General features: G+C 42.6%; 1 protein-coding gene across 1 annotated transcript in view; it reads right to left on the reverse strand.

Annotated features, from left to right (window-relative positions):
- The window catches only part of MFSD4B (major facilitator superfamily domain containing 4B), a 238415-nt gene that overhangs the window by 75206 nt on the left and 138183 nt on the right, over positions 1-25026 (reverse strand). Inside the window, exon 3 of the mRNA XM_069234603.1 lies at positions 799-915. Within this exon, the coding sequence (XP_069090704.1) occupies positions 799-915 (117 nt within the window). The remainder of the gene's footprint in view (positions 1-798; positions 916-25026) is intronic.

The following is a 25026-nucleotide window of genomic DNA, read 5'->3' on the forward strand; positions in this document are numbered from 1 at the left end:
ACCGACAGGTGAACGGGGTCTCATTGGGCTGCTTCCACACCCTGCACATGCTTCGAAAAATCCACAAGTGGATCCCTACCGAAGCCAGATAGACAGTCACCCAGGCCCTCGTCAGCAGCCGACTTGACTACAGCAATGCACTCTATGCCAGAACCACTGCCAAGACCCGGAAAGGACTGCAAAACATCCAGAACGCCTTTGCCCGTCTCATCAAGAATGCCCCATGACACAGCCACACCTCCGCCCTTCTAAGAGACCTACACTGGCTGCCGATCAACAAGAGAATCACCTTCAAGCTCATGACTCACGCCTAAAAGGCCCTACACAATGCTGGACCAGCCTACCTCAACCACAGACTCTCCTTCTACACTCCCGCCAGACAACAACTCTCCGCCGACCAGGCTCTCGCCAACGTTCCCCACATCCGGTAAACCACAGACAGAGGAAGATCCTTCTCCCACAACGAAGCCAAGACCTGGAACACCCTCCCCATCCACCTCAAGCAGTCCCCACCCTGTCACAGTTCAGGAAAGACCTCCAGACCTGGCTCTTTGACTGATCCTCGGCACTCCCCGCCCCCACCTCCCCCTGCGCCTTGAGACCCTCACGGTGAGTAGCTGCGCTTTACAAATCCCTGTTTGATTGATTGAATGCAAACATCTACATCGCTCCACAGTATGTGCCTGCAGGTCACTTCGACCTTGGCTGCAGCTGTGGCACTGAGCGATACATTAAAGAAGGAGAATGGGGTGCACATATGGCAAAGGTGAAAATGAAGAAATAAGTTTGTTTACCAACCTGTATCTAAGAAACCCATGGATATCCCAATAACAGACATCATAGCAGTCAGTACTAAAACGTTTGTACACCATGGAATAACATAAAGGCCAAGAGATGTTGCCATCATTGCCAAACCTACAAGAAAACAAAATCAGTATGTATTAAAACAAAAGCAATTTTACATGTTGGCAATTATGCATAACGTTCTTTGTTTAAATGAACATTCTTTCGAAATGTAAATAAAAACTTGGTAAGAATTAAAAGAAATCGTAATTTTAGGAAAGCAAACTTAAAAACAACCTGCAAAAGTAAAATAGGGAAACACAGTTGCTAATAACAAATGAAAGGACCTACTGTTGAAAACATAATTCAGAAAAAAGCAAAAACTACTGTAAACCTAGAAGGAAAACTAGACAAGAATAAGACTTAAGCAGCATCCTGCATTCAACTTCCACAAACAAAAGTGGCCTTGGGCATGGCATAACAAGACAAAGAAATGCCATGTGGTACTCTGAGGGATGAGGAAGGTTTCAGAGGCTCCCTAATGCTTGAGAAAACATTTTTCCTTCTTCTGCATATGTCCTCCACAATGTGGAGATATTTGGTACAGGTATGGAGGTTGTCTTGAGATCCATTTTACATGTCTCATTTAAATCTTTCAAGGCGTGCACACACAATTGAAACTATAATTAATCTGTCTGATGTATCATGGGACTGACACCTTGCCATCTCTTTGTAGTCCTCATAGGTCTATGCCTACAGACACCTTTGCCAGACCTCCAACTGGGGTGTAGTATGCAAAAGATACACCAATATATTACTTGGGAGTAATCTCTGGGTGATAATTATGCAGAATCCAGTCTAAAGCCTAACTAGGCTTAGTCCTTTCTATATGGGGAGAGGAAGGAGCTCTTAAGAGTTTACCAAGTACCTAGTCATAGAGAAGGGTCGGTGGATGTGTCCTCATAAGGAATACAGACTTTGAATTCCCAGTACAAGACCAACTACTGAGAATTGTACTTATTTGTACATTTAATTCTCCTTCAGTTAAATTTATGAGGTACTTCAGAAATTTCAAACTTAGTGAGGCAGGCAGCCAGGGAAGTAAAGTATAAAAAAAAAAACAGAGATCCAGTCCAAAAGGCCTACTGTAGTGTTTGGATGAACAAAGCATCGGATCTAGAGCCAAAACTGATAAGATTGTGTTTTGAAATAGCAAATGCTAATCACCAAATGCACATTTGCATTTGGAGCTGGAAAGCCACTGAGGCTTCCCTTATTTCAGACAGCTTGGGCAATTCATCCTGCTTCAGTTCTCTAGTACAGAGACAACCTAGTGAGGGAAGGAGGCCTCAAATGCCTGTTTGTAAAGAGACAAGCCAGAATAGGCAACACAGTCCATCAGATTGCATTATGCACTTGGTACAATCCAGATAATGTTAGAGACCCTCACACATTGAGACTGCAAATAACTCTGGATGCATCCCAGGAGGGATTCATAAAGACAACATATTACATTGATTTTAATGAGTCACAAGAGTTTGGTGCAACCCACTTTATTACAGTAGGAGAGTATGCAAGACTCTCCGCCGTTGCATTTTGCCTGGAGGGCACCTTTTTGCAAAGAGTTGAAAAGCATTTTAACCCAAAACAAATTAAACAATATTTCCTTGCTGGTAGCAAAAAATAGATGTTGCAGCCCACATTTACAGTTTGATCACTAAACATCACTCCATCATCACAATCAGGGGATTAACATGTTGCTGTAACAGTGACTCTCATGGGTAGTAAAAACCCAAGGTGTGTACACAAACCGCCTGAACACCCCTCTGCCCCCCCCCTAATGTTTCATCTGCCTCCGCACCTTCTGGCAAGGTTTAAATATCAAGAGGTGGACAGCATGACACCAGATGTAGCCAATTGGGAAACAAACAACAGATCATCATCCAATTGGGAGAACAAGGGTTTAGTTTTCTAATTAGGAAACAACGGTATGACTGGATTTTAAAGTGCAACATATGCTAGAATGTTGCCTCTTGGCACCAAGACAAACGAAACAATACCAGAGTCAAACAACTGCTATTAAAAATTACACCAATGTGATTTTGGGAAGCCCTAAAAGAGCAGCTTTAGTGATTCTTCTGTTGGTATACCATAAGAGCCTTCTTTATATGTTAGTTTGGAGATAGAGACTCCAGTACAGTTTGTCTCTGAATTTTGGGATGGTAAATACCTATAAAAGCTCTCATACAAAGTATCATAAGGGTTGGTAGCTTGACCATTTCTTGAAGGTGTATATAGTGGAGGCATTTCGAAGGCTGAAAGATGTCCTGAATTTGAATAAGGAACACCATTTGGGCTGCAGCTTTTTAAAGCAGTGTAAATTGTGCAAGAGACAATAAAGACTCTCTGGTCAAGCACTGTTTTCATAGACAACTCTAGTTCGATGTTCCTTTATTGTCTGACTGGCTGGGCAGCTTCAGGAAACTCAAATGAGCACTATTTTTTCAACTGTTTTCAGATCACCTTCATTAAGCTTGAGATCTGAGGTGAAGGAAGCAGGAATTGAGGGCCCAGTGACAAAATCATAATCACCTCTTTTATTCGAGACTGGTGGAACGGCTCCTGGCTGGTGGGATATTTTCAGATTGGATACCCCAAATGTCCTTAACGTCAGGTGTTCAGATAGCACCCTTCTAATGGTTGCATGCTATAGTTAATAAAAAAGTCATAGGTGTAGTGTTTTACGACTGAGAGCACTAGGACCCTGCGTCCTGGGTGGACTCAATGAAAGTATTACGTAATCATTTTTGGAGGTGTTAAGGTGTGCGATGAGCAGTTAGTTGAATGTTGTACTCTGATGAATAAAGACGTTAGCTACGAGCGCCTTGTGTGGTGTGTTCTTGTGCCTGCTCCCAGGCTGAGGAGGATGCAACAGATGGGTGCATGTGAAGTAATTTACAATGAGCACTTTTCAATTAAAATTCCTTTTCAGGTAGCATAAAAGCACAAGTTTATTTGGTTAGGAAGCGGTTTGTTATTCCCCAGAGTGGTACGCGTGGGTTGGTCGGACATCAGAACACGTTTACAATCAGCATGAAACCATTCTGGTGGCTGCTGTGTGAATGGAACACAGCATTTGTCAGGACGTTGCGAGTCTAGAACTGAAGTATTTAACACAAACAGCTGCAAGTTTGTTCCTTTTGTGTTCTGAGGAAAACGTGTAACTACAAAGTTGGCTTACAGATAAGCATCGTCCTTGGGCCCCTTTTTTGTAAGGCAATGACCTACATCGATGTGTCATGTCTTTGACGGGCAGGATGGCAACCAACTGATTTCTAAAATTGCAGGATAGGAGCTTCCTGAAAGCAAATGAGGAATACAATTGCTGATTCCTCAGCAAAGTTTTAAGAAACAAGTACCTCATGCACGAAAGCATGTGAGTCTCAAATTACAATTTGCGACCAAAAGAATGCCCTTAAGATTATATAAAAGAGTACTTGGAATAGGTAAGATTCGACAGAATTGCAAAAGAACACCGAATTGCAATAATGTTGCATTGATACTGCAAATACTAAAAAAGTTAATCATTAATAGCAATTTGTAGACCTTCTATACAAATGAGTCAAAAATGGCACATTGTCACAAAACAGTCACACTGCATGTGCTAAATACCTTCAAAATTAAGCTTATCATGATTAGGGGCAATGTGTAAAACCACAGCTAAAATACAGCACAAACAGCCACAATGGCTGTCCTTTATGTGATGGTGGTGAGAAGGGTATGCACTGAGAGCCCTGCACTGCAGGAGAAGACAAGAGCACATTTTTAGACAGTCACCCTTTTCAACTAGTTATGAGGAAGAGATCAGATAAGGCAGAGAAGCACAGTTGTACTAGACTTAACTGATGAGTTGGATCCAACGCTAGCTAGACAGACTCAACAAAGGCAACCGATTCCTCTACACATTCAAGTTTTATGCTCCCTGCATCTCAAAGGGGGAGTTACCAAGTACCTATTGCAGTAGCAGGATGCATATCAGAGTGAACTGTTAATGGTATGTAGCAATTTCCTGCATTCCATACTGACCAGTATACATATACACATCACTCTCTCAGAGTACCCCAAGTGATTAGCAGGTCACCATTATGCAATTTTACCAAACTGACAGACATTTAACGTGATAGGATGCACATATTCCAATACGCCCCTATCAAGTACAGAATACCTGTACAGAAATAAGAAAAAAGAGCACTCATTGAACAACCTGGTGGTGTGCAGTACTGAATACATTTTAATTGACCTAGTTGCTTGTTATCCTAAAAGTACACATAACTCTTTCATGTTTCGTATTGTGCACTTTGTACTCAACTTAGAAGGGGAGACCGGAGATTTATTTTGGCTACGCGAGTGTCAGATTCCATGGTGCTGTCTCATGCAGCACACCACACTCTCAGGATCACACCCATAGTCGGTCTGCCTTTAAGGTAACAGTGTGTATTACCACTTAACCATTGATTCTCACCCCATTTCTAAATCCATGGTCAGAGAAGGGCTATTGCTACAATGCAGCACACAAGCCAACCTGTGCCGCTACTGAAAGAACATCTGGCCTACGAAGGATTGGAGTACAGACCGGCAACATTAGTGCAGCTTGTGCAATGCTCCACAGCACTGCCATGCATAAGGGCCTGCCAGGGCAACCTGTGGATGATGACCCAGAAGACAAAGGTGGTCCTCCCCCCTCCTTTATTGTATCCCTGGATAAGTTATTGTGAGAGCTTGTTGCAGGGTGACTCAAAAACTTAGAAAATGAAGAAAAGACAGACTCCTCTTTGGCAATGTAAAGACAGCTCTTTACTCCCGCAAGAGGGAGATCGACACTCCTTACACAAGCACACAGTCAGTCTCAATTTGCTGTTTCACAGACCGCTTCCTAAATACAAAACTATACAATGCATTATTACAGAACAGCAAAAAAGATTTGACTCAGGGATGTGGAATTCCTATCGCCCGACGCCCGGGACATCTTGTTTGGGGTCAAGGGCAACAAGTTTTTATGTGTACTTTGTCCTTGGGACAAGTAGGCCCAACCCTCTGCAGGACAAACCCTTTGGCTGCCTGTTTACAGAGAGTGGAACTCTCTGCAGTTGAGGTAATATGTTACCAAAAGATAATGCTGTTCGAACTTGTATTTATGGTTCATTATTTGAAAACCTTCATTATTAGGGTGAGTGCTGTAAGTAAATGTTTTAAGGTCACACTTCACTACTGACGTTAGTTCCAGTACTAAAAAAAAAAAGACGTGTATACACATGTTTGAAAAGTTTAGGCTATGAGGCTAAGTATAATGCTCCCAGAATGCTCTCTGATTATATGCAAATGAAATGTCATTTAGTAAAATGTGTTGATGCATGCTAGTATTTCCCAAAAATATTTCTAATGGAAAATCAGTGTAACCATTTTCAACACGATTATGGGAAGCATGAAAATAAACAAACACTGACAAAGCCAACTGATCTCACATATTTTTATAAGTCTTTTAGTTTCATCAATGCGTGTCTTGTTTTGACATGGCTTTTGTAACACTTTATTGTTGTGGGAGCGACCAGGCCCTCAACATTGTAACAAACACTGGCAAAAAAAAAAAAAAAAAGTTTTTGAAATCTGAAAGCACAATTTGCCACCAGTGGCATAACAACGGCCCGCAGCCGCCCTCCAGGGGGCCCCTTCAGCACAGCACCTGCCCTGAGTGAGTCTGGAGAGGGGGCTCCTCCATGTTCTTTGCAAAGGGGCACCCTCCAGTTTCGTTACGTCGCTGATTGCCACTGTAGTTCCTGACACTGAACAAAACTACTTTGTGTGCCAATATGCTCCTTGTGGAAGAGCAGAATGCGATCACTCATAGTAAAGCCAGCCGAAAGAGAGAGAAATAGAAGTTTAATAAAAACAAAATGTCTTAGTTAACACCAGACCTAATTAGGGACCAAGACCCACATGTAGGTAGCTTTTTGCATGTCGCAAACAGCGACTTTCGCTGTTTGCGATGTGCAAAAAGCACATTGCGATGCACAAACCCAGTTTTGTGGTTCGGTAACCTGGTTACCGAATCGCAAAATGGGCTTGCGACTCGCAATTTGGAAGGGGTGTTCCCTTCCTAATTGCGACTCGCAGTGCAATGTAGGATTGTTTTGTGACCGCGAACGCGGGCGCAAACCAATCGCAGTTTGCACCCATTTCAAATGGGTGCTAACACTTTCGCAAAAGGGAAGGAGTCCCAATGGGACCCCTTCCCCATTGTGAATGTCACTGTAAACATTTTTTCGGAGTAGGCAAATGAAACGAAAACGTTTCATTTTTCGTTTTCGTAATGCATCTCGTTTTCCTTTAAGGAAAACGGGCTGCATTACAAAAAAAACAACAACAAAAAACTGCTTTATTGAAAAGCAGTCACAGACATGGTGGTCTGCTGTCTCCAGCAGGCCACTATCCCTTTGAGGGCCGCCATTCACAAGGGGGTCGAAAAATGCGACCCAACCTCATGATTATTCATTAGGTGGGCATTTGCGAAGCCCTTGCGAATCACAGATGGTGTCAGGGACACCATCCTACATTCGGATTTGCAAATCTCAAATTGCGAGTCGCTCTGACTCGCAATTTGTGGGTCGCAAATCTGAACCTACCTACATGTGGCCCCAAATTCTTAAAGTCACAAAAGTGCACCCATGGTATATGTCGTACCCCTATCAAATATTGGTGAACTGTATTTTAGCATGGGTAAATACGCATGTGTAGATTTGCTCATGTGAAAATCTATTGAGCATTTGCAAGTTCATTTTCCCTCCAGCCACTTTCTTCCCAACCCTGGAAGAAGTTCTAATTCTGCCATTGTCAGGAGTAAATGTCCAACCTTTCTTATTATGGGAAAATATTAGAGAGAAGCTGGTGAAAATCTTTAAAACATGCAGGTTAGTAGGTTTGCAGACTCAAAGGCATTCCAGCCCTGGAACTATTGCTTACTGCTTCCTCCAGCCCCAGTATGCAGATCTGCAGAAAGGTGGCAAAATAAGGAAATTGCTACAGTAGGGATTGAAACGCAAGTATTCAAGCCCTACTATGGTAGTAGCCCTGGCATAATCAGAGAGGCTATTATCAGAGCTCTTACATAATGAGATTGCTGCCATAATTTGTCGCCACACTACATGGCACCAAAGGGACAAGTAGATCTTTTTACAGGACAAGTAGATTTGAGAAGCAACCTGTCCCCTGGACAAGTAGATATTTTAATAAATTCCACACCCCTGGATTTGACTTGTCAGTTACAGCCGGAAAACAGAAAAATACTAGAACACCTGTGAACCCATAACCCCAATCTCTGACCTAAATCCCTACACATTCTTCATAGTAGCTTTAACAATGCTTGACAAACTAACCACTCTTCGTTCTTGAATGCATGCATATTTGCTGTAAATACAGTTTTAATAGCATGTGTGCTTTATCATTGTGAACCTAAGACCTCTGTATAATCTGAACTAATAAGATTTCCTGCACCCACTGTCTAATCAAGTTGCAATCTATTTGGACACACAAAGTTTGTACCAGTGAGCCCATGTGCTAAAGTCATAAATTCCTTCATGCTTACTAAATATGAGTTGGCCTTTAACTGCAACCCTTTCAAGTTATTTATTCTATTATGGCTTCAAAGGAACACTTCACCTTACTTCGGTCAGTATGAGATTTGGGCCTACAATGTACAGCTGTGTAACGCTTTCCACCGGTTTCTGTTGTTGCGTGGTTTTCACATTCATATTTCAAGTTTTCCACAACTTTCCCCCCTCTGGTAGATATTTCAACTACTGGATCTAAACCTTGATCTACACTTGCTACTAGATGATATACTTTACCCTGAGAATCTACTACACGTGTTGGTGTCATAACTGGAAACATCCCTAAGCGCCTTAGCACCTACTCTTTTACAACATGGTAGGATCAACTGTAAAACACAATATTTTATTAATAAGACCATAAGCTCCCTAGAGTCCCAACATTCACGATGGCAGTAATGTCAACCACCAACAAAACCAATTATGTGGGATACCTCTTTCATCCAACATATTCTTTTGAAGATTACGAGGTATCTGTACGGCTTCTGATAAAGTTACATTATCGTTCTCTGGGATAAAACCACAGCATGCAGTTCCAATTTTTTTCAAATACTCCTCCTTGCATGGCCGTCACACAGTACATAGCAGTGCTGCATTACCATCATTCTCATAGCACGAAGCTCTTCCTTCATTGCATTAAAACAGTCTTTTGTATAGTTATTAGTCTTAAGAAGTTCCCATCGGGTTATCTGCAACCATTGAGCTCTTTATTTAGCCTGAACAAATAGCAAAATGCTCCACAAAAATAGCTTTGCATCACTGAACAGACGTTATCCTTGAGGAACGTCACTACAAGTGCCTATACGATAATATTCTTCAGTTCTCTTTCTTTGATTATGTCGTCACAAGGTTGTTGGACGACTCATGGGGTGTTCATGCAAAGCTGACAGATTACATCCAGGAATTACAAAAACGGGAGCCTGGAAGTTCACAATGGAGCAGATTCCACCCCTCTTTGGGGGTAAGTGGGCATACAGTGGTGCTCCACACTGCCAATAATAGTCCATGAGTCTAACTGTGCCCCCCACATGTCAGCATTATCATTTGTAGTCTTACAAACCTTATTTTGGCCTACATTAACAGTGCCATTTCCTATGAAACAAAGAAACCGGAGTTAGTTTCATGACAGTCTGAGGGCTTATTGTCCTATCAATCCAGGTGTAACGTGCAATGTTTTAATCCCAGATATGTGTACACTTCCCTATCACATCCTGACTAACACCAGTGCCATTCCATATAGATTTAAACCTACAGAAAAATTCAATATCAGAATGCCATCAATCATGGGCAAAGACTGATCTGGTGATCCTAAATCCTGGCCTACAAGCACAATCTAGGGAGTAAAAGATATACTAAATAGTTGTTACACTCAGTGGGTGGGCATACTACTATTACAAATCCTAAAAAGACCGTCTGGATCCAATCTACAGTGGTAAGACGACCAGTCTTCTTCATATGTGATATATCATCGTTGATGTCCTGTCTATCTGTGAGAATGTATAACACTTCCCCTATTTTGTGGCATTAACTTGAAAGGTAGTACGTTAACATGTGTCAATTGAATTTGGGTCTTAATTCTGCACAAGAAAAGATTGAATCAACATAACGCTGTACTTGGGGGTACTTCTTTGATTGAGTGTAGCCTATCCGATCCAGCAGAATGAGGAACTAGAGAACACACAAAACAGGATTCATTCGTGTTTTCTGAACCTATGTCTGACATGCTGATACCACATATTAGCTGACAGTTGAGTATAAGCATTACAGGTCACATTATTATTATAAAAGAGTTCTCTTCTCACATGTAAAATATAAGAACTAAAAAATGTGCTGCTACAGAGAAGCAGAAAAGATAGAATCAAGAGACAAAAAAGAAACAAGAAAACAAAAAATACATACGTTGTGTGCTGTTGTTTCAAAACATTGCCCAAAAGCAGAGGTGAAGGAGGTATTTTTACGATGACAATCTTCTTCCTCCCTTTTGTTCTATTTACATTATTAATGGGACTTGGGAAGATGCTGGGCTTAGAAGAACATGGGTGCGGTGAAACCAGGGTTTTCTGCCATCCACCTTGAGGGCTGAGGGGCTTCACTATGGTCACCATGTACAGTCCATCGAATCATTTCTCTTTCCATTTTCAAACAAAATTCCTCATGTGCACAACTGGGAGGTCAACCTCAGCGGTGGTGGGCTTCTTCTTCTCTTTAGCTATCCGTTTAGAGATGAACTTTGCAGCTTTCATGAATTTATAAACATATACATATATCTCATCATTTACGATGTCTGCAGAGCTTTCTCCCTGTACATTGCGTCTAGTGGCAGGGACTTGTGTGTCTCCCTGTCATAATCTGATGGGGTGTCAAGTGATGGTCAGAACTAGGTGTATTTCTAAGGGGAAAAAGTGCTAATGGTAGGCAACACCTTTATTGTGCAATGTAGCACATAACATAACAATCTTATTCTTCAAGAGGCCGTTTAGGCATTCAACACTACCATTACTTTGAGGATGGTACACACTGGATGATTTATGCTTTATCCCCGTGATGTGATATGTGTAAACACTGCGTTGATAAAATGGGTGCCTTTGTCAGATCTTATCCCTTTTGGAATTCACCACTGTGGAATTACTTCACAACTTTTGCTAATTTAGCATCACAATGGACGCATGGTCCTGCTTCAATCCATCGGGAAAAAGGGCAAACCACAATTATGAGGTACCTGTAGTTACGGCACCTATCAATCATATTCACAAAGTCCATATGAAGGGCTTTAAAATGACCTTGTGATCGTGGAGTAGTAGGATTTATCACTTTCACTTTCAGAGTGGGATTAGGAGAAAATTGTTGACAGACAATGCAGTTATGAAGATACCTGGTAAGTATGCTATGGAAGTTAGGAACAAACCAGTCCTGTTGTATTTGCGAAAACAAATTATCTCTTGAGGTATGGGCTGGTAAATGCAACTGATCAAGAGCTATCCTAAGTAGGGCCTCTGGCATCACTAGTTTACCTGTAGATAGTTGTCTATACATTAGGTCATCCCTGACTGGGTGCATCCCAGTGGTGGCCGGCAGCATTAGGAGGGAGGGGGGCGGGAAGAGCACACACATACACACATACACACACACACACACACACATTCATTAACAACACTCAAAACATTCAAACATGCACCCACGCACCAAACATTCATTTTAAAACATCACACACACTTACCTTCAGCCTAGAGGTCCCAGGAGGGTTGGGACTGCTGCCTTTCCTCATTGGCTGACCATAGGCAGAAGTCCCAGCCTCGTCACAGAGTGGGATGGGGTCAGTGAGACTGCTGATCCCACCCCACTCTGTGTCGAAGTGTCACTGATTGACACTCACCCTGGGCGCTTCAGGGCTTAAACCTGAAGTGCCCAGGTCGAAGTCAATGGGTGACGCTTTCCTTGTCAGCTGTGACTTCCTCAGACCAGCAAAGTTCAGCTCAGGGAGCCAGGAGTCTGTGCAAATTGCGCATGTCTCACTCCTGGCTGTCTGAGCTGAAAATGAGGAGCGTCTGTCAGGCTGACCTTTGTTCAGCCTGACAGACATTCTTCATGAGGGGCAAAAGATGGGGGGGGCGTGGCCCCTCCGCCCTAAAAGACAGGCCGCGCCTGGTACATCCTCTATCCTCCCACAACTGTTTTTCATATGGAAGATAAGCTTCCTGCAATTCTTGCAGATGTAAACAAGCTGCCTCATCAAAGTAAGGTGTGTCATGGTCTATGGTGGGACTGGATTCAGACTCAAGTGTTGAGGCAGTCCCAGCCACCAGAACAAGGACATGTTGTGATGCTTCTGGCACATGCTGGGGTGTGCGCCTAGCTGCAGCTTTAGCTGCCCAATCTGCAAGTGCATTACCCCAGGACACAAAATCCTGTCCACTTGTATGTGCTGCACATTTCACAACTGCCTGTAGTAATTCAAGTTACTTCCTCAGAGCCTCTAGGAGGCTTCTATGCATAGCAGATCTTCCATCTGACTTAAGAAAACCTCTCTTGCTCCATCTCATGATGCTGAAATGTACAGTGGTTGTCACATAAGCTGATTCTGCACAAACTGTAATAACTTCTCCTGCTATTTGCTTAAGAGCTGCTATTAATTCTGCTGCTTGCGCAGAATAATGTGCCGGTAATGTCAACTGCTCCACTATATGGAGTGCAACAGAAGAGTGATGCTATTGTGCTCTCATTACTGTTGCACCGGTGTGTGTCTAATTTCTCTATCGTGGTCAATAATAGAAGAACTATCAACAAAATGGACACTGCTGTTTGGTTTAGGACCTTCTGTTGCTTGACTAGAATCATTAGGAATGTAAGCTGCACAGTCATGCACATCATCCTCAGAGTCTAATACTGGATGGGCAAAGAATGTTGCAGGATTCACCGTATGAGACTTCAGAACCTTCAAAGATGGCAGTGATCATATCACCTCATATCCTGACAGTCTCTATGTAGTTAGTGTAGTCTTAGCCTTCTGAATAATAGCAAATACTGAATGCTCTGCATAGTGTGTCAAAGGTGCCCCCATAACGATTGGGGTGCTCTTCTGCACTGCAAAGGCTGCAGTGGTGAGAGTCTGTTCACAGGGATAATATCCTCTCAACACTGAATCCAACAGCCCACTGAAATATGCAATGAGTTTGTGTCCTATTGGATATTTCTGCGTAAGGAAAGCTTTCATCACCTGACCACTGCAATGGCAAAATAAATAAAACGCCTTGGTATAATCAGGAGTCCCTAAGACTTAAGCATTTGTTATTTCAGTTTTCAGTTTCTGAAAGGTCTCAGTCATCTCTGGTGTCCATGTTATCATGTCATTTCTGTCTTCAAATTGTTTGGCTTATTTGATCTAACAATGGCACTAGTAAAGAACTATAATCAAAAACCAATTGTCTCACATAGTTACAGAGACCAAGAAACCTTTGCATTTTATTAACAGGGTTTGGTTCAGTCATCTGACAGATGGATGCTTCTCTTTCAGGGGTTACTCAGACCAGAATCAGACAATAATTGTCCTAAATAATGAACTTACTCCTGACAATAATGTATTTTGTCTTTCTCCACTTCGTATTATCTTGTGGAGGAGTGACTAGGAGAGAGATCGTGTCTTTTCTACACTGCTGATTGGTAGGACTATAAACCAATATGTCATCAACATATTGCAATAATGTGCTGTCACACTGACAAATCATTTTTATCACTCTGTTAAAAATGCTAGGGGACTCACAATACCCTTGGGGCAAATGAGAGTACAAATACTGAGTCCTGCAATAAGAGAATGCTGTCAAATAGTGGTTGTCTGGATAGAGAGGGATAATAAAGAAGGCATTCTTCAACTCAATAATGGAAAAATACTTAGTAACCTGAGGAATATTTGTCAGAATAATAGACAGGTAAGGAACAGTTGGAAATTCCGGTACCACTACACTGTTCAGGGGGCACAGGTCTTGAACCATGCACCAAGTGTTAACCTTAGACTTCTTGACTGGGTAAATCGGGGTGTTACAAGGAGACACTCCAGGGTAAATTACTCCTTGCTCTAGCAGCGCCTGTATAGTAGGGCTGATTCCCTTATCTGCTTCTTTAGAAAGAAGATACTGTCTCACGCAAGGAAAGACAGCACCTCCCTTTAATGTAATTCGGAATGGTGTAGCTGTATGAACAAGGCCTAAAGTGTCTGATACTAAGTACAGATCTGCTTCCCTAACAGAATCAAAGGCTCTACCTGATGTGGGTGTCCTTACTTACAACACTGTCCTCAGTGGTATGTCATTCTAAAAAACTACAAGTGTTTTCTTAGAATTGCCATCATAAAGCAGTTGGTCATCCAGAATTTCTCTAACCATTTATCCTGGCTCAATGAAGATAACACATGCAATAAAACATGATAATGGCTATCAGAGTGCCATTGGCGTCACCTCTCAGGCCTCCATTTGCAGTATTAGTTCAGCAATAGGCATTCAAGAGTCTTGCCCTTGTTGTCAAAAAAGGAATTCTTTAGGTAACTGAACTCTAGTAACTCTGGTGGCTCTGCTATAATTGAATACACTGCTTTTGTAAATGTCTAAATATCAGCAGGTCGAGAACTGATTCAATTTCCAGTAGAGGAATCAAATCTACTGTTACTACCATAACGCTGGAAGGTGACACTCCAGGAGTATAATAATCATGGTATCATCAGATTCAAAATGGATAGTCCTATTTAATTTGGCAATAAGATCTCTGGAGAAAACCGTAAACAGATATCAATGTACCTCATTCCTACTTCCATTGCCACTGGTTTGGTAAAAGGAACCCTCGTTACTTCTCCAAACAATCCCTGTGTGTCCAATGATCTATTAGAAATCCGAAAGCCCTCCTCTCTAATACAGAATCTAGTTGGTCCTGTATCCATGAGGAATGCATACCTTTTGTCAGTGATAGCTACCGTCATAGTGGGTTCTTCATTTGGCCTCTGCGTCACTGACAATACTGGACACATTGAAAATCTCTGCAGGCACCTTCATTGGGTATATCCTCCCACAGAATTAATCTAGAAAGGATTCCCTTTCTCACAACTACACCTCCCTGTCCACTTTGAAGTGAAGTCATCATTGGGGGTGTTTGGTAGTTTTTCTGAGGGGGCACCTGTTGTGCTGGAGGCATTCATTACTGGTGAATGCTGTGTATTTTGTTATGGTGCCTAAGGCAAATATATGATTTATGGATTTGATTGTGGCTGTACCGTTGTATTCCCTGGCTGATTATAAACTCCTACCTTTCCATTTTGTTCATCCTATCGCTTAGTTATGCAGTCTTTAATAAAATGTCCATGTCTCTGACAATGACAGGGGTGTGGAATGTAATAAAATATCTACTTGTCCATGGGACTAGTCGCTTCTTAAATCTACTTGTCCTGTTAAAAAAAAAAAAAGAAAAAAAAAAAATAGAAAAAACGAATTATCCCTCTGGTGCCATACAATACGATGACACATTATGGCAGCAATCTCATTATGTAAGAGCTCTGATAATAGCCTCTCTGATTATGCCAGGGGTAATACTATAGTAGGGCTTGAATAGTAGCAATTTCAAGCTCTACTATAGCAATTTCCTCATTTTGCCAAATATCTTCTGTGCAAACCTACCAACTTGCATGTTTTAAGGATTATCACCAGTTCTCCTCTAACCTTTTCCCATACTGAGAAAGACTGGATATGTACTCCTGACAAGGGCAGAAGTAGAAGTCCTTCAAGGATGGAAAAAAAAAGTGGTTGGAGAGGAAGTAAACTTGTAAACGCTTAATAGATTTTCGCATGAGCAAATCTACCTATGCGTATTTGCTCATGCTAAAATACACTTCGCAAATATTTTCTAGTACGATTTCCTGGCCTACTTTTCTAAATTCTTGTGAATTCATGAAAGCTGCTAATGCAAGGACATACACCATGGGTGCACTTTTGTGACTTTCTTTAAGAATTGGGCCCCCAATTAGGTCTGGCATTAATTAATCAAGACATCTTGCTTTTATTAAAATTCTATTTATCCCTCTATTAATCTATTGGCTGGCTTTATAGTGAGTGATAGCAGTCTGCTCTTCCACAAGGAGCATACTGGCACACAAAGTAGTTTTGTTCGGTGTCAATGTGCGCTGTTTGAACCTCCCCAAAAACTTTTTTTGGTGCTTTTTGCCACCATTTGTTACAATGTTGGGGGCCTGGCAGCTCCCATAGCAATAATGTGTTACAAAAACCATGCTAAAACAAGACACGCTTTGACAAAACTAAAAGACTGACAACCAATGTCTGATTGGTTGTCTTTGCCAGTGCTTGTTTATTTTCATGTTTCCCATAATCTTGTTGAAAATGATTACACTGATTTTCCATGAGGAATATTTTTGGGAAACACTAGCATGTCATCAACATATTTTACTAAATGCTGCTTCAAAGATATAGTACCTACAATGTCACAGTAATTTTGCAAAACCTTTTTTCCAACCTGCATTTTTTTGAACATTTTATTTTGAAACCAAAGAATCATCAATCTTGCTTACAAGCTTCTGCAGACATTTTCATCTAATCATACAGCATTCTGGGAGCATTATATGTAGCTTCCTATTATTACACTTTTCAAACAAGTGTACACATTTTTTTTTACTGGAAACACTGTCAGTAGTGTGGTGTGACCTTACATGTTATTTAGAGCACTCACCCTAATAATAAAGGCTTTCCCTTCATGAACCATAAATAAAAGTTCCAACAACATTAACATATGGACACAAATATTACCTCAACTGCAGACAGTTCCCTTCCCTGTAAACTGGCAGCCAAAGAGTTTGTGCTGCAGTGGGCGGGCTTACTTGTCTCAACGACAAAATAAACATGACAACTTGTTGTCCTTGACCCCCAAACAATATGTCCTGGACGTCCGATTAAAGGAATACCACATAGCTGAATGACATACCTGATCCAATCTTTGAGAAGCTATCCTACCTCTTCCTAATCCTCCTTGTCCTCCTCTACTACTCCCCTGCATCCTTACATTATCCTCTTGTGGATATTTGTTCAGTGAGCCCTGGGACCAATACCACATACAATCATCTGAGTGGCAGCTATCACTACAGCTCCTTCTACTGCTCCTTCCTTTGCTAACTTCTGCTGTACTAACTTGACTGCTGCTTTCTCTGTGTCCTCCTGTTTGTTCCTTTCTTTCTCCTAGCTTTTTCATGTAAAAACGGATTAGGTACGCTTGTATCTCTGCCAAGGGCTTGGGTTCTAATGCCCCATATATTATCTAAGCTATCCTGCACATCAGAAGGTAACCCCTTTTTCATTACATTATAAGATAATACAGCATTTCCTCCTGTTAACTCCCAACTCTGACCAACTACTTGGGTCCAATTCTCTTTCATCCTTTCAAGGAACTGAGCGGGATCCTCATTTGGCTGCACTGACTGAGCCACGAGAGATCCAATGTCTGGCCAATCAGGATACCTTTTCCTCGTCTGATCCCAAACCACTATCTTTACCAAATTAAATACAGAACCATCATATCTAGACTCAGTGAGTGTAACGTTTCTCACTCCAGCCTTTTGAAAAACAGGGTCTGTTTCATCTCTTATAAGAGAGCAAAGCAGAATCTTTATGTTCCCTACCCGCAGTTTGTTTTTCAAAACCTCTAATCCCTTTCTCTGCTCCCTCTGTAAGCAGCAGCAACAATATTCTAAGTTTGTCCTTCTCCATTTGTGGCCAAGGAACACAATGAGATGACCCAAGTCCCTTGTGTATCAGGGGCATCTGATGTAAGGGAGTGGTAGAACGCTGGGGATTGTGCTGTCTAGCCTATTTCTGCCATACACGCAAATACTTCCGCATGTAGTGATAATCCCAGTCTGGATTTATCTCATTATGAAGAAAGCAATCCTTAGCATATGCCATTATGTGGATCAAAGGACCCCTCTTGTAGCCATGGACTCAACTGTGAAGCTAACCGTTCAGTCCAACCTACTAAATTATCTACATATGGCACAACACTGTACCAGCTATTCTTTCCTTCAGCAAGCATCTCACGAGGGGTTAGATCTGTGCTGTGAAAAACTGACTGAACACTCCTTTGCTCCACTGTTATATCACTTAGTGTCAATCCTCCCATAGCCTCACAAGATCCCAATACTAGCATCTGGCTGGCCATGTGTTCCCTGAAACCGTAACTGCCTAAGCTCTGCCGCTCGAGTTTTGCTAACTGTTCTCCCTTTCTAATATCTATACAATTAGGCAATCCCCCTGCATATTTTGTGTGATCCAAATCAATAAGTGGTCTCGAATACCAACTTCATAGGTAGGGTGCTTAGCTTTTGGGGGTTGAAGCAGATCACTCATACTATCCATACGCTTATGTATAGTCGCTACCGTATTTGTAATTCTCCCCAAACCTCCCTGAATTTGTCCTGAAAAGTCAACGTGATATCCCTCTCTCATTTCCCTTGCATCTCTCCTACTCTCACTTTGCGATAATCATTCTTGAACAGTTTCTGATGAAACTATTATGCTCCCCTTATCCTTCTGCCAAAGTGGCAGACTACCTTCAGTCCTATCTCTTTCTTGGGATACTCGTCATCGCACCATACGAGCAGCCCTGTCTACATAGTCACTATCTAGCATCATCTGCATCTCTTCCCTGTGAGGTAGACATTTGTTCCCCAACTACCCTTTCTGTTGTGTCTTTTTTCTGCAACAAATGCGATGTTGCTGATTAAACATCTGACTGGTTATCACTATCTCCTGGACTCTGCCCTTCACTTCTATCCTCCTGGGGAGAGGCTAGGTCTAAACGTGTGAACTGTGCTTCTAGCTCTCCTGAAAACTGGGAGTCACTTATCCTTACTTGCTGCCTAAGTGTGCTCACATGTTTTGGCTTTGGCATTTGTGGGGCAACATTAGGGGTACATTTTAGAGATTGTGAAGGACTCTCAATATCGGGCTTCTCAAATCCCACTGCGGCTTCTTGTAGCTGCACAAGTGGATAAATACTAAGCACCTTGGGAGAGGCACTCATAGGATCATATGGGGGTGGGAAAACAGACTGGGCACCAAGGGTATCAACTTTTGAGGAGTCATTAGATTTTTCACAAAATACTCACCATAAAGTTAAAGTAACTTCTCTCTTTTGTAATTTTGTTCCTGCACATTCACTTCTAAGGTATGTAATAATATGCTCAATTATCCTACCATCTAATGTCCCTTCTTTTGGCCAGGAATACGTATGTTTTTATTTGGCTGTAAACCATTCTACACAATATTGTTGCATTTTTCTATGAATACTTGGAAAACTCTTCTGCATATGTGCTGAGAGGGGTCTCCATGATTACTGCTATTTCCAAAACTTCTACAATTTAACGTTTTTACCCATCTGGTCAAATACTACTCCTCTTTGAAAACTTACACAAGTATTTTAAAAACAAGAAAATTCAGCAACTTTTGTCCTTCTCAATTATGCAATACACATTAAAAGAACATTATGCAATATTACACAACAGCATCGTACAGTGGCCACTTTACATTCATACACACCCTCACCATCAGCAAAAAAAAATAAGAACACGTCACCTACTTCTAAATTTTAACCAACAGTATTCTACTCTAAACTGTAAATTCAACTGGTCACTTTTCTCTGCGCTCAGAGGAGAGAACCTTTTCAAACTATGCGTCTCTAAGACCATTTAATGAATTCAGGACATTAGGTCCAGGATAGTAATTCGAGCATATCTGGAGGTAAAGTTTAACAACATCAGCTTCTCAGTTGTCCCTCTATGTCAAACATGCAACACATATTGGCACCTTCTAGTTTCAAATTACCCACATTGACCACTTCCAACCTTGTGTTGGGAATAACAAAAGAACCAGTTAAAAAGCACCTTTCCTGATATAGGGCAACACATACACAATCTTGCATGCATACCCTTATGTCTCTTATAACCTTATATCTCCTTGCATACATCTACATCTGTGTTTACCACTGCCAAGGGAAAAGTCATACAGTATGTACAAAAATATTGAGCACAGTCTGCATTGTCCTCACCTTTAAAAAGATGGCAATCCCGGGATCCTTCCCAATCCCCGTGCACAGGGAGAACTTCAGAGAACACGGTGTCTGTGTACCTCATCAAAAGGTGTGCAATCATCAGTGCAAGGGGGGGGGAGTAGGGGGGGGGGTTCTTACGGTGTCAGCAGTGAGGTAGAGACAAGAGGAACCTCCTAGGCTAGCTCATCAACTGTTGCGCGGAGTAACTCAAAAACTTAGAAAATGAAGAAAAGACAGACTGCTCTTTTGCAATGTAGACAGCTCTTTACTGTTGCAACAGGGAGATGCACCCTCCACATACAAGCAGGCAGCTGGTCTCAATTTGCTTTTTTACAGACAGCTTCTTATATACAAACTACACAATACAGTATTAAAGAACCTCAAATAATAATTGACTTGTCAGTTACAAATTGAAAACAGATAAATTCTAGAACACCTGTGACCCCAGACTCTGATCAAATCCCGTACATATCCTTCATTGTAGCTGTAACAATGCTTGCAAACTAACCATTCTTCGTTCTTGAATATATGCATATTTGTGGTAAATACAGTTTTAATAGCATGTGTGCTTTATCATTGGGAACCTAAGACCTTTGCATATTCTGAACTAATTTGATTTCCTGCACCCACTGTCTAATCAAGTTGCAATCTATTTGGAGAAACAAAGTGTGTACCAGTGAGCCTGTGTGCTAAAGACAAATTCCTTCATGCTTACTAAATAAGAGTTGGCCTTGAACTGCAACCCTTTCAAGTTATTTATTGTATTATGTCCTGAAGGGAGCTCTTCACCTTACTCCAGTCAGTACGAGATTTGGGTCTACAATGTTCTTCCACTGCATATAGCTGTGTAACACTTTCTGCCGGTTTCTGTTACTGCGTTATGTTTTGATATTCATATTTCATGTTTTCTACAAGAAGCTGCAGAGGGGAGACACACAACTGACTTATTTATGTTTCTTATGTGAACTACACACAAAGAGCTCTTACTGAATACGCACTAAACAATTAAGGGTTTGCAATTAATAGTTCCTGGTTATTCATAGGTTCATTACAACATTGAAAATGACCATGGGAGGATCTCAACGGCTGCCTCACAACCAGCAAAGAATGTTGTAATTTTTTCCAACAAAATAAACGTGGCATGTGTAACATGAAGTAATGAACGGTTTCCATTTTTTAACTCACCATCTATCAATTCACTTGGTCGACCTCATCTGTCTTACACCTGCCTGTACATGATCAGCCTGCCCCTGCTGCGTGCTCTAGTTGTACCCTGTTGAACTGAAATGAATTACACTTGAACCTTCCTAACAACCTGGAATTGGTAGTGCAGCCCTAATGAACAAGTTACTTACCTTCGGTAATGGCTTACCCGGTGGAGTCTACCTACCTGCAGATTCCCCATCGTAGGATATTCCCCAGACGTCAGCCTGGATCTGGAAATTTTTTTGCAGCCCCCTTGCGTGCCAGTAGGTGGTGCTTTTCAGCCCTGCGTGATGTCATTGGCATAATTCGTGCCGGAAGTGATCAACATGGTGTTGCGCCACCCCAGCATGCAGGCTTCAGTTCGAGACGATTTTGTGCCAGAAGCACAAAGTAAGGTTCTAAATGAACTCTTGGAGGTGAAATGCACAATTTGTAGAACTGCTGGGAGTGTGAAAGGGTCGGTAAGGAATCTGCAGCTAGATAACGTCTCTACCAGATAAGGTGTAACTGAAGGTAAGTATCTTGTTCATTTGCAGCGATGCCCACGTACATAACTGCCTGACATATGTCAAGAAGTGGGACTCCTCTAGCTAGTGCAGTAGTCGCAGCTTTGACTGTTGGACTGAGCCTACAAGCCTTCAGGGAGTTGCTTTTTCACCACTGCTTGGCTGATTTCTATACAGAGGACAATCCACCTAGAGATGGATAAAGAATTGATCGTTCACCCAGAATTCTCTTTGCCAATCAATTTAGAACGACAATGCTCTTTTTGGATCCAGGCAGAAGAGTCTCTCCTCTTCCTTAGTAGGTTGGGAGAGGAACAAAGAAAGTAGGAAGCCGGATGCTTTGCCCAATGTAAAAAGGTGTGACCACCTTGGGTAAGAAGGAGGCATGGGTCCTAAGGACCAGCTTGTCCAGAAAAAAGTAATATGTGGGGGTTGATGACAGAAAACGCCTGGCAGATGTTATGGCTATAGAGAAGACTTTTTTGATGGTAAGCAGCCTCAGAGAGCAGCTCTACATGGCCTTAAAGGGTGAGCACATTAAATAAGTGAGAAGTAAATTAACATCTCATTGGGGCATAATGAAATGTGTAGGGGGAAATGTGTTGCACATCTTTCAGGGAACAAGTCACAATGAGTGACTTGACCAGGGAGGGTTGATTTGGCAACTGCAAAGAAGCAGATAACTAAAAGATACCCTTTAACTGTGCCCAAAGCAACCTTGATAAGCAACAGATAAGGTGAACAAAAGGACTTCAGACAAGGGTGCAGACAGGCTCAACGCATTAGGCAGCACACCAAGCTACATATTTGCCCCAATGGTAGGCATATATTGTTTTTGTTGAGCGATGTCTGACTGCCAGAATGACATTGCACACTTCTGGAGGGAGATCAAACACCCACACCTGTTGCAGCTCAATTTACACCCATGTGGATGAAGAGTATTCAGGTTTGAGTGCAGGGCCCTGGGGCAGGGGATCCTCCCGAAGGGGCAGCCTCATCGGAGGTTGGATGCTCATGCACAAGGTCAGGATACCAGACTCTCTTTTTCCCAACCCAGAGCCACCAAGATGACTTGGGCCCAGTTGGTCCTGGCATCCTTGAGAACCCAGGGCAGGAGGGATATTAGTGGAAAGGCATACAGGAGTCCTCAGCTTCACTCTAGAAGAAATGCATCTCTGAGTGAGAGCCACTTTGGAAACTCAAGCATGCAGAAGTGCTGACACTGGGCACTCTCTGTGGTGGTGAATAGATCTATCCAAGGTTCTCCCCAATCTCTGCAAGGCATGGACTGCTTAGTTCGTCCATTTAGGCATTCAGAGAGCCCACCAGATGATGAACCTCTAGGAAAATGTCCTGATGTTCCATTCATGTCCAGAGTTGCAAGGCCTCTTCACACAGGGTCCATGACCCCCACCCACCCAGCTTCTTGCAATACCACACCTGAACCAGCCTTCCCTTGATTTAGGGAAGAAAGGATATCAAAGCTAGGCAAATGATTCTCAGTTCCCACAGGTTTATGTGGAGCTGAGATTCCTCCAGAGACCAGAGTCCTCTGATCTCCACCTCTCCCCGATGGGCGCCACAGCCCAGAATTGATGAATCTGTCACTGATGGAAGCTCTGGGTTTGTAGGGAGAGTGGTCTACAGCTGATCCAATCACAATGCATCAGCCACGACTGCAGATCTTCTGTAGTTTCCTCTGATATCCGGACCGGGTCAGAGAGATTCCTCTGATGCTGCGCCCACTGGAACTTAAGATCTCACTGCAGAGCCAGAATATGCCAACCGGGATGTTTTACTATCATGAAGCAGGCGGTCATGAGACCCAGCAGCATCGAGTGTCTCACCGAAATCCAGGATGGAGGCTGAAACATCATAATAACATCCTGAATATCCTGGACTCACTGTTATGGATGACAGACCTGGAACTGCACTGTATCCAGAACAGCTCAAATAAAAGGGAGCATATGTGAGAGAGTCAGGTGTGAGTTCCGCATGTTTATAAGGAATTCCAGAAAATGTAAGCGTTCCGCCATAGTCCAGGGGTGAGCAGACCTATAACAGCCAGTTTTCGAGGTAAGGTAAGATTGGAACCCCTGATCACCACAGATGTGCTGCAACCATGGCTATCTTGGTGAACACCTGAGGAGTACTGGGAAGGCCACAGGGAGGCAATGCGAACTAGTAATGCTCATGGACCCTGGTGAAGAACAGGTAACACCTGTGGGCAGGTAGGACGAGGATATGGAACTAGGCTCCTGCAAGTCCAATGCTGCCATCCATTCTCCAAGGGTGACGGCAGAGAGAACCAGAGCTACAGTGGGCATCGTTACTTTTTTCAGGAAGTAATTAAGAGGGCGTAGGTCTAGTATAAGACAGAGGTCTCCACGCTACTTTCTGGTCCTGAAAAAGGGTGAACAGTAACCGCCAACCTCTAATGCTGGCACCCTCTCAATGGGTCCTTTGGCCAGAAGAGCCAACACTTCCCGTTGCAAAAGTTAAAAGGTGGTCTTCCATTTGCCAATCAGGGGGTTGGTGGCAAAGGTGGTGGGGTTTGTTGGAAAGGTAGGGCATAGCCCCACTATTCAATCTGAAGCATCCAGTTGACCAATGTCATCTCCTGCCACTGGTACTGCTGAATCCTGCTACTAAACGGATGCCCATGATGGTGTGATAGCAGCTTAAAGGGTCTTTGGGTTTGCGGCTGCCAAAACGGGGGAAAGGACTGGGTGGATCTCTGGCCTTGGTTTCCATGAGGCCTGTGGGAGCCATGTTTGTGGCCATTAAAGGACTGGGGTGCCTGCAAGCCATGCCGGCTATGGAGACAAGGACACGGCTAATAGCTGCTACGATAGCCAATTGAAGGAGCGTAAGGCAGAATGTGGCTGTTGCCAGGGCAATCCCTAACAACCTACTGGTTGCCCCACTATCCAGTGAAACTTCAAGCACCAAATCCGCATTGTCACCAATAATGCGAGTGCCACTGAAGAGCATGTCCCTAAGGGATGCCTGGATATTACCCAAAAAGTCAGTATTCTTCATCCAGACGTGATGTTGAAGCTCCACAGTCAAAGCAATGGCTCTGACAAGGGGATCTGCTGTATCTAATACATATCTGATTGTGAACTTTGCTGCATCTTTCCTGTCAGCTACAGCTTGGGACACTATGACTTGGGTCTCCTACGAGGCCATGGGCAGCACTTGCACAATCTTATCCAATACAGTATGGGAATAGCGACCCAATAAGCACACAGTGTTCACTGACCGCAGTGCAAGGCTAGTGG

Source organism: Pleurodeles waltl, chromosome 5 (assembly GCF_031143425.1).
Source record: "Pleurodeles waltl isolate 20211129_DDA chromosome 5, aPleWal1.hap1.20221129, whole genome shotgun sequence".
Taxonomy (NCBI): domain Eukaryota; kingdom Metazoa; phylum Chordata; class Amphibia; order Caudata; family Salamandridae; genus Pleurodeles; species Pleurodeles waltl.